Source organism: Perca fluviatilis, chromosome 2, assembly GCF_010015445.1.
Source record: "Perca fluviatilis chromosome 2, GENO_Pfluv_1.0, whole genome shotgun sequence".
NCBI lineage: Eukaryota > Metazoa > Chordata > Actinopteri > Perciformes > Percidae > Perca > Perca fluviatilis.
The window spans coordinates 10388832-10404357 of NC_053113.1; the positions used below are offsets into that span (position 1 = coordinate 10388832).

At 43.0% G+C, this 15526-nt stretch overlaps 1 protein-coding gene across 1 annotated transcript in view; it reads left to right on the plus strand.

The window, feature by feature from the left end:
- zgc:101731 (SNARE_SNAP25N and SNARE_SNAP23C domain-containing protein) overlaps positions 1 to 12719 on the plus strand; it is a 13319-nt gene extending 600 nt beyond the window's left edge. The window contains 6 exon segments of the mRNA XM_039784386.1: positions 1286 to 1327; positions 3004 to 3052; positions 7328 to 7443; positions 9232 to 9368; positions 10404 to 10548; positions 11801 to 12719. Of these exon segments, the coding sequence (XP_039640320.1) occupies positions 1286 to 1327; positions 3004 to 3052; positions 7328 to 7443; positions 9232 to 9368; positions 10404 to 10548; positions 11801 to 11866 (555 nt within the window). The 3' untranslated portion in view covers positions 11867 to 12719.
- The last annotated feature ends 2807 nt before the right edge of the window (positions 12720 to 15526 follow it).

Genomic DNA, 15526 nt, shown 5'->3' on the forward strand with positions numbered 1-15526 from the left:
ACCATGGGGGTTTAAAGGCTACTACAGATCACAATCATTTGTCACCTCGTCATCCACTCGGTGGGGAAGTCCCCAGGCATTAACATGATGTTTACACAATACACACGCACACACACACACACACACACACACTTCCATGTGTGTGTGTGAGTACACTGTTAACATCTGTTGTGTGTTGACTTTCGAAAAGTTCCGGGAAAAACGGCAGTTAAAGGTCCAATCTTTATATCTTTCACCACCTAAATATATAAAACAAACATGTCTATTTACATTAGTCTACGCATTGCCAGCGCTATCTCCACAGCGCTGTGCAGTAAGGTCTGGCTACGCCACAGATGCATTCTGGGATAGGAGAACAAAAAACGTCTGGGTTGTTTGCATATTTTTCTTTTAAACCTATCACAATCATCTTGGGCGGCGCTAAGCTCCGGACGCTCCGCAAATTGTCTTGATATTAAATGAAGTTAACTGTACGAAAGTTTTTTTTTTTTTGTCACATACAACTGACAGCAGTACAATGTAGTGAAATTCAATTACTGCATTTAATAACCCGTCCTAAGTATAAGGAGCAGTGGACAGCAGGACACTTTGACCGGAGGAACCTGGGATCCATCTTGTGATTGAGCTATTTAAATGAGCTGATACTTTGTTAAACCTCATTGGCTCTTACCAGTGTATCTCCGTGTGTACTTCGTCCACAGCAACAACATAACAGGACATGTAATTTCGATTTATCCCTTTTAAATGTGATAAAACGACAGATTGCTTCTCATAACCACTGAAAACTGTCAGAAAATCCAACCCAAAGTCCAATTATTATGGACGTTATCTGACATTGAGCGTTTCTGCTTCATTAGATTTGTCAACATGTCAACAACCTGTCAATCAATTTGGGAGCGGTTGGATTTTGTGTTTTGACAAAACATTTATTTATTTTAATAGGTCTCTCTGGTATCTCCTCATGATTTCCTGGAAAATAAACCCCATTTAGATAACATTTTAGATTTATAGAAATAATGTGGAAAGGACGAGATGAAAGACAGCATCAGTTTGTTGTGTTTACTGTAAAAAGATTGAGGATTCCCGGAGGAATTTACTTAAAATAATTGCTCAATTTAAACCCAACTGAACATTCATTCGTTATAAATTAACTATTGTAAACCATTTTTATTAAACAGGCTGAATTGTGTGCTTGTCTGTAGACGGATTTCTCATTGTTGCGTGTTCAGCAGGCTGTACGTTGAACGTACTGTATGGTGATTAGCCCCTTGTTTGTGTCTTTCAGTCCCTGGAGAGCACAAGGCGGATGATGCAGCTGGTCGAGGAGGTACATGCACGCAGAGTCAGAGAGAGATCTTCATTATTATGTTAGCGTCATCATCCTTTACATCAGCTCTCTGTGTTTCCGCTGCTCCACAAGAGGACATACTGTACCCGACGAATGTCTCACCAAAACCACTTTAAACAAGAGCGATGCTGAGATGTGATTTACTGCTTGACTTAGGGGACACAAAAGTGGTTGAGATCAGAGGCGCTTCAAAGCCACCGGACTCCTTTTGGAGGAGTCTGGTGGCTTTGAAGGGAGCAGAGATAACATCTTCAGTTCTCCGTCGTAAAGAGCTGTCTGACAGCAAGGTGAAGCGCTGAAAATACTCTAAATACAGTGTCCAGTTAAACTGACATAGAGGTGTTTAGGGGCCCTATCTTGCACCTGGCAGAGCGTGGTGCAAAGCCCAACGCGAGTGGCTTTGCTATTTTAAGACCGTCCAGCGCCCGCGTCGTTTAAATAGCAAATGCACCTGCGCCCGTGGGCGTGCTGGTCTTACAGGGAGGTGTGTTCAGGTGCATTCTGGGCGTATTGCTATCTTGAGGCATTGACCAACAAAAACCTGGTCTAAAGTCAATAACGCAGCATGTCAAATTACTACAATGCTCCTATAGGCTCGTGCACAGCGCGCGCACACTATGCTTGTTACACACACAGGGACGCGCAGCAGCACACACACACATGCAGAAGATTACAAATAAAAATATTACGGTGCAAATCCTCCATCATAACAACAATGCTCCAAGGTCCAAACGCGCCTGGCTTTTAAAGGGAATGGGAGATGATCTCTGATTGGTTTATTGCACGTTACGCCCAAAACACACCTCTGATTAATGAAGACATTAAGTACAACTAGGGCTGGGTGATATGGAGAAAATCAAATATCACGATGCTTTTGACCAAATACCTCGATATCGATACCGAAACGATATTGTAGTGTTGACTATTGGCGCTGTCGCAAAATATTTACACAATGATATTTTTGATAAATCATCATCAGTATTGTGGATATAATGACTAAGTAGATAGCAATAGAACAGTTACAACAGTCTGGTAAGTTCAGACAATGACATCACTTTACTGTAATGCAGCCTTTAAAACCAGGAAAAGACACATATGTCATATTACGATATTACGATATCCCAAATCTAAGACGATATCTAGTCTCATATCACGATATCGATATAATATCGATATATTGCCCAGCTCTAAGTACAACCCTTGCCATGCGCTTAACGCTGTGCGCTCAGATCGTTAAAATAGGGCCCTAGGTGTCTGAAATGCATTTAGCTGCTGCCCCTGTTCGCAGCAGGACATTGCTCAGAGTCCGTGTCGGTACTCCCGCCTGCTTCTCCAAACTGGGGGGCGTGCCGACCACCGTCTACAATCTATAATACTGATTGGTTTCCTCTTGAATCTGTCAAAATTACGATTATTTTAGAAGTAAGGAGGAACTGTTTTAAAATGTCCCACTGCTGTTGTGTTCAATTGTCGAGTTTTTGAACTAGTTTCACCATATGACAATCATATATAATCTATCTGCAGCAAGTTGATTTTCACACAACTGAACTAAAATGGCTAGATGAACAATGGCTGCCTGGAGGAACGGAGTTTTGGCTTGCTTATGAGTAATGTGTATTGTGTATTTATTTGGCTTCATGTGCTCCCCCCTGCAGAGTAAAGATGCCGGGATCAGAGCTGTGGTTATGCTGGATGAACAAGGAGGTAATCAGTTCTGTTTGATCGCTCTTTAAATCCTCCTCTTTTAGTCTTATTGAAAGGTTCTCAACTCTAAATTTAAAAAAAAAAGGTTTGTCTTCCAAAAAAAACAAGGTCTGAGCGTTAATATTTTAGTATTGCTTCAATATTTAAGAGATTAATATTACTTTATCTAGGGGTGGGGGGTAAGATCGATACAGCACAGTATCGCAATATTTTCCGAGTCAATACTGTATCGATCTTTTATTATAAAAATTTCCTTTAGGATATTTTTTAGCAGTGGGGGCAGGTCTGTCCGAACAACATCACCAGTGGTTTAACATGGATTAACATGGATATAATGTCATACAGTGATGAATTTTGAATTTATTACTTCCACTGATGGACAAGTTTTTTTTTTGGAGGGGGGGGGGTTGTAGACTGTTAAAACTGAATTGCCCTTTTGGGATAAATAAAGATGTTTGAACTTAAACTCACAACTCTTCCAGTCAGTCCACTGAAAGACTGTTGAATGAAACCTGTAAACACCTAGTCTGGCTATCAGCAGACCAAGCTCAATCTTTTAAGATTGAACATTAGTCTGGGGGAGTCTGCTCTGTATTTTCTATTGCACGAGAGGCGTGATCAACGGGCATAGTTCAAACGACTCTGTACGCAATTGGATAGTCCTTCAACCAATCAGAACAACGATCTGGGTGATGTAGCAGCGACAGCGGCATCAACGGGCTGTTGGTTGCTGCGCTTCGGTGGCCGTCACGTTGAACGTCAACAAAAAGCTGCTTGGTGGCTTCTCTGTCGTCATCGCGTTAAACCCGCCAATAGCGCGCCAGGTGGATAAGCCAGTTTGTGATTGGTCCCCGCAGATTTGTAACGGAAGCAGGATAGATAAACGTACAGGTTTCCAGCCTGAGCTGCAGGGGAGGAATCAAATCGCCGGCAGATCGGGCCGGGTTTACCCAGTCTAGTAAACCCCATGTTTAAAGACATGTTTGAGACCAGACAACTCAGATTTGAGCTGTGATGAATGGGGATTTTCAGCACGGTCTGAAACATGTCGGTCCGAACATGCCCTTGACCAATCAGATCAGCCGCTTTGAAACCATCTGTTGCACCTACTGCCAGTCTCTGCTGTTGTTACACCACCATAAAAACCCGGCACCATAAAACTCCTGTTCCTAACAGAGCAGTTGGAGCGTATTGAGGAAGGCATGGACACCGTCAACAGGGACATGAAAGAGGCCGAGAAGAACCTGACAGACATGGCCCAGTGCTGTGGTCTGTGTATCTGGCCAATCAGGAAGTAGGTCTTGGTTTCCGGGTATCCGCACCTTCTTCACACAACTGGTGCCCAGTTCCATTAATAAAGCTTAAATTATTGGTTCCACAAATAAGAATGGCACTTTTAAAGTCCAGTTCAGACCAACTGGGCTTAATGGAATTTACTCCATCTATAAATCCATCCATCCATCCATCTATCCATGTATCCATACATCTATCCATCCATCCATCCATCCATCCATGTATCCATCCATCCATCCATCTATCCATCCATCCATCTATCCATCCATCCATCCATCCATCCATCCATCCATCTATCCATCCATCCATCCATCCATCCATCTATCCATGTATCCATCCATCTATCCATCCATCTATCCATCTATCCATCCATGTATCCATCCATCCATCCATCCATCCATCTATCCATCCATCCATCCATCCATCCATCCATCCATCCATCTATCCATGTATCCATCCATCTATCCATCCATCTATCCATGTATCCATCCATGTATCCATCCATCCATCCATCCATCCATCTATCCATCCATCCATCCATCCATCTATCCATGTATCCATCCATCTATCCATCCATCTATCCATGTATCCATCCATCTATCCATCCATCCATCCATCCATCCATCCATCCATCTATCCATCCATCCATCCATCCATCCATCTATCCATGTATCCATCCATCTATCCATCCATCTATCCATGTATCCATCCATCCATCCATCTATGCATCCATCTATCCATGTATCCATCCATGTATCCATCTATCCGTCCATCCATCTTCCATCCATTCATCCATCCATGTATCCATCTATCCATCCATCCATCCATCCATCTATCCATCTATCCATCTATCTATCTATCCAAAACAATATGAACTCTTGCCATCAAATTAACAAAGGCCTTGTTCAGAATGCCAGCCCAAGTCCCTTCTTTTTGATACATCCAGATTGTATCCAAATAGATTTTTGTAAGTCTGGAGAGCAAAAAAAACAGCACATGAAATGTGATTTTTCTGCAAGTCAGATCCAAACAACCTTTTAAAATGGTTGGAAATGTGATTCCAAACGGATGTCTAACAGTCCGTCTCACCAATCAGGTGCAGCCATCGCGGTTGTACGACGGTGGAGCCTGTTTTCCATGTTGTCAGTGATCATTGGCGAGAAACTGATAACTGCTAGCATCCAATGCTGGGATACGGGACGAGCCCTGCCTTAAAAAAATAAATAAAAAACGCCCCCAAAAAAAACGAACCATGAGAAATCACGATGGAACTGGGCACCGAGGTCAGGGTGCAAACGCTCGATGGTGTTTTAAGCCCCCGACGTCGACTTCAAGGCAACCCTGCGACCGTCGACTTCAAGGCACCTATAACCATTGCGTAATCCTTGTGCCTACCAGGCAGCGCTGCCTGGAAGGCGACGTTGGGGGCTTAAAACACCAAACACTGGTGCAAACAGCCATCATTATCACCGCGTTTATCTGTGTTTTTTGCCTCCAAGGCAGCGCTGCCTGGAAGGCTCCGTTGGGAGGCACTGGTTATGGTTAGGTTTAGGTTAAAACGCAGCACCCAGGATGGGTGCTGCGAGGGGCACGGGCACAAGGGGACCACTGGTGTGAATAAAACACTTAAAGAACTCCTTAAAAAAACGGGTTCGGTTATATAAAAAAAAGGTGTTTAAAAGAAGACCAGGTATTAAAAGCAGGTTAAAAGAACCACTGGACATATATAAAAGGTCACCTCCACAACTACCCTGGTGTCTCTCTTAGAGACATAACAAATAAATACATCAAATATATATATATATATATAATATATATATATATATATATATATATATAGAGATATAGAGAGAGAGAGAGAGAGAGAGAGAGTTATGTAAATAAAATAAATAGCCCGGCGTCCCAATACAAAATGAATTCTATCCCAATATTAAAAACATCTTATTTAAACAAAAAAATTAAAACATTTATATTTAATAAATACTGTCTGAGTTACTTGCCCTTGAGGTTAAAAAAATATATACACATACCATTAAAAATTAGTAATAAGTGCTATGTTTAAAAGTGCTTTAAAAGGTAAAAAGTGCCACACAATAAATAACCATAAATAATTTAAAATACATCATAGAATAAAAACCACACTGTTAGTAAAAATGCATAAAACCAATGGCATGTGTATCATTATGTTAAAATCTTGAGGCAAGTAATTCACTTTGTAAAAATAATAATAATAATAATAATAATAATAAATATTAACAATAAAAACAAAAGCACAATCAAAGTATTAAAATATAGGTTAGGGTTAGGTGCCTTGAAGGCAGCAGTCGCAGCGCTGCCTGGAAGGAGCAGTTGGGGGCAAAAAAACCCACCATTGAGCTATCACCGCACAATGTGGCGCCGCTGGGCCCCGTGTGGCCCCTGTTTGTTCGTGCAGAGTGGTGTTATTTATGGTTTGTGAGAGGGTTTCTTTGGTTTTTACTTTTGGGGCGTGTCATATAGAGCCCGACCAATAAATGATGGATTTATATATATATATATGGGTCGGGCTCTAGTGTCATGTTCAGTGGCTGGTGGCTGGTTGATCAGTTCAGCTGTGGGGGCTTCTCAGAAATACAGTAGTTGGTGATTATTTCTGTCCTTGTTTTGGATTTTGCCTTCTTTCCTCTATCCTCTCCCTCCATTCTTCCCATGTTCCTTTCTCCTCTCTTGCTTACCTCTTTCCTTGCTTTTTTCGTCTCTCTTTCGCCTTCCTCTTTTGTTTTTTCCTTTCATCCTCTGTACCTCCTTCTCCTCTACTTCCACATCCTCTTCCTCCTCTCCCACCTCCTTAATCTCTTCCCTCTCCTTCTCGTCCTTCTCGTCCTTCTGCCCTTCTCCATGTCCACCTTTTGTTCTTCCTTTCTTCCTCTCCTCCTACGTCCTCCTCCTCCTCCTCCTCCTCCTCGGTCCTCCTCTTCTCCACTCGTCCTTCTCCTCCCGTAGAGCAGTTGGAGCGAGTAGAGGAGGGCTTGGATCAGATCAACTCTGATATGAAGGAGGCCGAGAAAAACCTGACCGACCTGGGCAAGTGCTGCGGCCTCTGCTCCTGTGATAAGTAGGTGGAGGGGTGTGTGTGTGTGTGTGTGTGTGTGTGTGTGTGTGTGTGTGTGTGTGTGTGTGTGTGTGTGTGCGCGTGTGTGGGGGGGGGTATGTGTGTGTGTGTGTGTCTCTCTGTGTGTGTGTGTGTGTGTGTGTGTGTGTCTCTCTCTCTCTCTCTCTCTCTCTCTCTCTCTCTCTCTGTCTCTTTGTGTGTGTGTTTCTGTGTGTGTATGTGTGTGTGTGTGTGTGTGGGGGGGGGTATGTGTGTGTCTCTCTCTGTGTCTGTGTGTGTGTGGGGGGGTATGTGTGTGTGCGTGTGTCTCTCTCTGTGTCTCTCTGCGTCTCTGTGTGTTTGTGTCTCTCTGTCTCTTTGTGTGTGTGTATGTGTCTGTGTAGGGGTGTGTGCGTGTCTTTGTGTGTCTGTGTGTGTTTTTTTGTTCTGTGGTGTTACTCTGTGTGTGTGGTATGTGTGGTGTGTGTGTTCCTTTTGTGGGGGGAAAAAGCGTCAGCGTTGTGTTCCCATCATGCATGTGTGTGACTTCATTGTGTATTTCCTTAGAACCACATACATGAGGCTGTGCACTCACTTGGCTCTATCTCCGTTACTTTTTCTTTATTTTTTTATTTTGGTTTGTATCTGTTTTTTTCTTCTTCATTCTAAGTAATGGTCTTTTTTGTATATTCACTATTCCTCCTCATATCTCATATTTCTTTCTGTTGTTGTTTGCTACTGTGTGTGTTTCTTCATGTTGGGGTTTGTCTGTTGTCCTGTGCTGTCCATCCTGTGTCTTTTGTGATTCCTATTTTTGTTGTGTGTTTTGATGATTTGTTGTGTTGGAGGCGCTCCCTTTCTTTGGTGTTGTTGGTGTTTTTTTTCTCTCCTTCTTCCTTTTGTTTCTCTCTCCCTCTCTCTCTCCCTCTCTCTCTCTTTCTCTCCTTCTCCCTCTCTCTCTTCCTCTCCTTCCTCTCTCTCTCTCTCTCTCTCTCCTCTCTCTCTCTCTCTCTCTCTCTTCCTCTCTCTCTCTCCTCTCTCTCTTCCTCTCCCCCTTCTCTCTCCCTCTCTCTCTCCTCTCTCCTCTCTCTCCTCTCCTCTCCTCTCTCTCCTCTCTCTCTCTCTTCCTCTCTCTCTCTCTCCTCTCTCTCCTCTCTCTCCTCCTCTCTCTCTCTCTCTCTCTCCCTCTCTCCTTCTCTCTCTCTCTCTATCTTGTCTCTCTTCCTCTCTCCTCTCTCCTCTCTCTCTCTTGCTCTTCCCTCTCTCCTCTCTCTCTCCCCTCTCTCTTGCTCTCTCCCCCTCTCTCTCTTGCTCTCTCTCTCTTCCTCTCCCCCTCTCTATCTCTTGCTCTCTCTCCCCTCTCTCTATCTCTTTCTCCCTCCCCCTCTCTCTTCCTCTCTCTCGCTCTCTCTCTCCCTCTCTCTCTCTCCCTCTATCTCTCCTTCTCTCTCTCTCTCCCCTCTCTCTCTCTTCCCCTCTCTCTCCTTCTCTCTCCCTCTCTCTCACTCTCTCCTCTCTCTCTCTCTCTCTCTCTCTCTCCCTCTCCTTCTCTCTCCTCTCTCTCCTCTCTCCCTCTCTCTCTCCCTCTCCCCCCTCTCTCTCCTTCTCTCTCCCTCTCTCTCCCTCCCTCTCTCTCCTTCTCTCTCTCTCTCTCTCCATCCCCCTCTCTCTCTCTCTCCCTCTCTGTCCTCTCTCTCTCTCTCCTCTCTCTCCCCCTCTCCCCCCTCTCTCCTTCTCTCTCCCCTCTCCCCTCCCTCTCTCTCCTTCTCTCTCTCTCTCTCTCCTCCCCTCTCTCTCTCTCTCTCTCTCTCTTCAGACTGCGGCCTTTGAGGGGCGGAGTCCTAGGCGATTGTAGGTGGGGCTCAGTCAGATGGTTGTGTCCAATCAGCCGCCGTCGTCTCGAGTCTTGGATGAGAGGGAGCAAATGATCATGAGCGGAGGATACATACGGAGGTAGAGAGAGAGAGAGAGAGAGAGAGAGAGAGAGAGAGAGAGAGAGGGGGGGAGAGATACAGAGAGCTGCATAGATGAATCGATTAGTTGTCAACTATTACATTTCTCAAACTAATTTAAAAGTTGATTAATTGGTTTGAGTCATTTTTTTAAGAAAGAAAAGTAGTGCTGCAACTAATGATTCATTATCTGTTGATTAGTTTCTGGATGAATGGATGAGTTGTTTGGTCTCTAAAATGTCAGAAAATGTGGATCAGTGTTTTCCCCAAAAAGCCAAGATGACGTCCTCAGATGTCTTGATTTGTCCCCAACTCAAAGATATTCAGTTTACTGTCCCAGAGGAGAGAAGACACTAGAACAATATTCACATTTAACAAGCTGACATCAGAGAAGTTTGTCTGACTCAAACCGATAATCGATTATCAAAATAGTTGTCACTTAATTTAATAGTTGACACCTAATTATCTTTGTGAATGAATAATGTAATGTAAATAAATAAATGTGCTTCCTTAAAATACAGGGGGCATAAGTAAGTACACCCCTATGTTAAATTCTCATAGAGGCAGGCAGATGTTTATCTTTATTATTAATAAATGTTATTTCATGGATCCAGGATGCATCCTGATAAAGTTCCCTTGGCCTTTGGAATTAAAATAGCCCGCCATCAGTATCCTGGATCCATGAAATAACTGGCCTTTAAAAATAAACACACATCTGCCTGCCTCTATGGGAATTTAACATAGGGGTGTACTCACTTATGCCCCCTGTATTTTAAGGAAGAACATTTATTTATTTATTTACAATACATTATTCATTCACAAAGATAATTGGTGTCCTTAAAGGTTGGATTTTTCTTAATTTTTTTAAATTAAGGCATTAAGATCAATTTCCAAAAGATGTTTTTTTTATTCTTCTTTTTAGTCAACTTTAGCGTGGGTTCGTAAACTTATGAGCAGCACTGTAATACCACGAGTCACACGGGCAGCTGGCCAAAACACTGGCCAAACACACACTCTTTATTGCGCTCTATCTCAGGGTGACTAACGATGCCCGCGAGGACGAGATGGAGGAGAACCTCACTCACGTCGGCAGCATCATCGGGAACCTGAAGAGCATGGCCCTGGACATGGGCAACGAGATCGACACGCAGAACGTCCAGATCGAACGCATACAGGGAAAGGTAATGCTGCCGTCACGTGACAACGCCTAGCAAGTTACAACAGGGCAGGATTTTCACAGGACCCCACCGAATATTAACAGATATATGCTAACGCTAAAGTGCTCATAATATGCTTTTTGGGCTTTTTCCCTTTCCTTTATTGTGTTATATATCTTTTTTGTGCATGTAATAGGTTTACAAAGTGACTTACTTACCATCTCCAACAGAAAACACTGTTCACAACAGTGAACAGTGCCAAACGAGCGTCACTTTGTAACACACGTTAGAATGCTCGGCTAGCTGCTAGCGTGGAACGCCCTCATACTCGTGCTTCTGACTGGCTAGTAGTCCTCAGGGCACGCCCTCATACTCTGCTTCTGAATGGCTAGTAGTCCTTACCTAGGTACTGTCAGGGCACGCCCTCATACTCTGTTTCTGACTGGCTAGTAGTCCTTACCTAGGTACTGTCAGGGCACGACCTCATACTCTGCTTCTGACTGGCTAGTAGTCCTTACCTAGGTACTGTCAGAGCGCGCCCTCATACTCTGCTTCTGACTGGCTAGTAGTCCTTACCTAGCTACTGTCAGAGCGCAAAGCCCTCATACTCTGCTTCTGACTGGCTAGTAGTCCTTACCTGGGTACTGTCGGACGCGCTAGCCCTCCTACTCTGCTTCTGACTGGCTAGTAGTCCTTACCTAGGTACTGTCAGGGCGCCCCCCCATACTCTGCTTCTGACTGGCTAGTAGTCCTTACCTAGCTACTGTCAGGGCACGCCCTCATACTCTGCTTCTGACTGGCTAGTAGTCCTTACCTAGGTACTGTCAGGGCACGCCCTCATACTCTGCTTCTGACTGGCTAGTAGTCCTTACCTAGGTACTGTCAGGGCACGCCCTCATACTCTGCTTCTGACTGGCTAGTAGTCCTTACCTAGGTACTGAGCATGTGCAACTCAGAAGTGAGATGTCTCATTCTGTAGCTAAAACAGAGAGCTCAACACACAGGGTGAAAAGAGGAGCTGCAGCAATGTGCAGTACAACAAAAATATGGAGTTTTTTGAAAATTAAACCATGTAAACCTAATGTGGTACAACCTCTAAATACAATTATGAACCTGAAAATGAGCAGAATATGAGCACTTTAACAGATATATGAGCCAAAGTTAAGGGCTCCATTGGTTCTGTTCCTCTGGCTCGTAGTAACTTTTCCTGTTTCTTTCTTCTCTCTCTCTCTCTCTCTCTCTCTCTCTCTCTCTCTCTCTCTCTCTCTCTCTGCAGGCTATTCTCAACGTGTCCCGCATCGACGCTGCCAACCAGAAAGCCAACAACCTCATGAAACGATAGAAGGAGCCACTCTTCCATTTTCTACTCTTTTTCTACTAATTCATCCTACTTGTAATTACGTTGCTTTTGCATGCTGTGCCACCAGTTAGTCTCTGCTTTAAATAGGTCATTTTTGTTGATAGTTTTTTGATATTCCTGTAGGGACTTCAACCCTTGTGTTGTCTTCGGGTCACATTTGACCCGTTTTCAAAATTCCTATATCAGAAATATGGGTTTTTCATTTTGACTACCCAATTTGGATTACCCAAAGATAACACGGAGGATTCCATACAACGACGCGCCTCGCAAGTACAACAAAAGATCGGATCTCTACTTTTGTTGAATTTTGGGTGTTTTATTTGGGTGTAATATTTTAGCATTTGAATTTTTTTTTTTATGTTTCAAAACCATATCCTAACTGAACGTTGACATATACCCTTCTGTGTTTATCTTCCTTTAATATTATTCGAAATAATTCATAATTTCTGCTTTTTTAACTCAAGAATAAGTTATAATTTCCTATAAATGAGGTTTATTGACCATGAATTCCATAAATAAGTATAAAACCAGTGGTAATAAGTTAGTGTTAGTGGTGTTTATACATCAATCCATCAATCAATCAAACTATTTCTGTAGCACATTTCATACAAATTAATGTAACACAATGTGCTTTGTACAAAAGCGACATAAAATAAAATTATACAGAGTAAAATATATACAAAACATGTATCGCACACACACACACACACACACCAAAGATCAACATAGAACACCGACAAACTCAGTTATGACTCAGTCATAGACTTTTGTAAAAAGCAGGGGGTAACACTTTACTTGAAGGTATCGACATAATCGTGCCAAGACACTGTCATGAACGTGTCATAAGCGTTATAAACAAGTCATAAACGTTTTTCTGTCATTAAGTGCCATTCGGTTTTTGTCATGACAAGTTGACATATTGTTTGGGATGTCTTTGTAATGACAAGTTGACATTAACCAGGATGACATTACCAGAGGATGTCTTTGTCATGACAACTTGACATAATGTCATCCTGTTTAATGTCAAGTTGCGTAATAAGGACACTCCAAAGACATTTAATGTCAACTTGTCTTAATGCCCAAACTCCAAAGAAATTTTCAACTTGTCATGACCAAGACAACTTCTGGTTAATGTCACTTTGATTAATGTCAAGTTGTCATAATCAAGACAAGCCAAACAATGTCCCAACTTGTCACGACAAAAACCGAATGCCACTTAATGACAGAAGTCATAAACGTTTATGACTTGTGTATAACGTTCGTGACACGTTCATGACTGTGTCATGTCACAGTTATGTCGATACCTTCAAGTGTTCCCAAGCAGGGTTTTTAGCCTTTTTTAGAAGTGTTCAGTGTGGAGGCCTCTCTCAGTTCCATATCATTGGGGCATAGACGCAGAAAGCAGCCTCCCCATGCTCTCTCGTTACAGCGAGGGATGGTTACGAGGCCGCTGCCTGTGGATCTCAGGCTTCTTGCTGGCTCTTGTCTAACAAGCACGTCTCTAATATACCGTAGCGAGCTACGTGGAAGAAGTCGAAGAGCCAGAGATGTAGAATTCTGTGGAAGTTTATTCAATTCAATTCTGCTACACACACGATACACAGAGGTCATCAACCTACCCCTAGTGTTTCAGTCACGCTAACAAATGTAACAAAGGTAATGTAAATAAACATGAGCACATTATCAGGACTAAAACCTAGGTAATGTATATGCATAACAAAAAAAAACACTAACAGAACATCATTTACCCACTTACACTAAACACTTAAACAACACTAATAACCTAGTCCCATGATGCTTTGCACTGCCGTGCAGAACAGTCAACACAATGGCATCCTGTCGGCCGTTACAACACTGAGGGGCAAGGCCATTGAGATGCTTAATTATACTAGGAGCAGAATCTTAAAATCAAGTCTAGCCTTGACTGGGAGCCAGTGTGAAAGTCTTAAGGACAGGTGTAATATGTTCAAACTTCTTCGTTGAAGTACATCACATGTGGCAAACTCGAGGCCCGCGGGCCAAACCCGGCCGCTCGCAGAATTTTGATCCGGCTCGCACATCAATTTAGGTTCTCAATAAATTTTGGCCTGTCTAAGTTTTTTGTCACTTTTGCAGATGCTTTTTTTTTTACAACCTTTTTACCACTGTTTCAGACTTTTCTTTGGCCGCTTTTTTTCTTTTTTCCGTTTCTTTTGGTTACTTTTGCGATCTTTTTCTTGGCGATTCTTTTCTATAAAGGCTAAGAAACTTTTTTTTATGACTTTTTTTTGGGGCTTTATGTCGTAACTGTGGGTGAGAAGACAGTCACAGATATTTGACTTTTTCTCTTAAATAAAAGCATGTCAATAAACTCTCCATGTCTGGCCCTTTTGGGCTGATTCTCTTTTTCCAGTGTGGCCCTCTGGGAAGTTGAGTTTGACACCCCTGCAGTACATGGTAGTGAAAAGAAGCGCTAAATGTCAGAGAAAAGCGCCAAAAACATTGAAAAAAAAGCGCCAAAAGTGTCGTCGCTTCTCACAAAAAATGTCAGATAAGGTGTCGATCACAGAAAATGCAGGTGAATGGTTCCAGTAATCCTACTGCTCCGAATTGTGACAAAAGTGACAAAATAACGCCAACGTGTTCCTATTTACATGTCAAGACAGAGACAGGCTTGCTGCAAAGCATATCACTCCGCCCAAGTAGCAGAAGTAGCAGAGCTTCGCCTGTCTGAGAATATAGTTCCCGGTTTGTTTACGGTTAGAAGATGGCTGTGTCTCATGTTACGTTGTTTTTTGCACACGCTGTGACTCTACAAATCACAACATGTAAATAGGAACATATTGGTGTTATTTTGTCACTTATTCGGAGCAGTAGGATTACTGGAACCATTCACCTGCAGGATCTGTGCTGGCCTGATGCCGCTGGAGCCGTCAGACAGCCTTACAGCACGCACGGAGATGAGAAGGGTATGTATCGGCTTGTCTAACTCTGGGGGTTACGGTGAATAAGCTAAATTCCCAATAAGTTAACATGTTCCTTTAAGTCTCGTAATATTCTGATCGGGAGTCATAGTGTAGCAGCGAGGTCTTTGCCACTTTTTTACACTTCCACATTTCACACCCTCCCCGTGTTTCCTACTCTGCGGCCACTCAGCCGAGAGCTACATCACAGGAAGCTTGAAATGATCCCTGTTGGGGGAACTGGGTCACTGCAGCAGCAGGAGCAGAGAGAGAGAGAGAGAGAGAGAGAGAGCCGAACCAAGACCAAAATCAAGAAATAATTCCACTCAAGGTGAACACGTTGGAAACAAAACAAAGCAAAGAAGAACGGCTGCCTAGGGCCAAGCGGGATGCAATTTAAGCCAATAATAAGTGGCCTTTTACTTCTACCGGGCAGATAATTAACAAAAACCTACTCCACTGTGTGCAGAATATAGCCTATGCCAAGATTTCTAAACACACAAAAAATGAAAACATAGGCCTACACAACTATCAGCAACGTTATATCCCAAATGTAAACATCATTGTGTAATACATTCCCTCCCCTCCCCCCTTCTCTAGTCTGTAATCTTTCCATAGAGGGTGAAACACGTGCATGAAGGCGCCCTCTGCAGGTGCATCCGGGTATTACCAAGAAGAAGGAAAACACGTATTTGTTCCC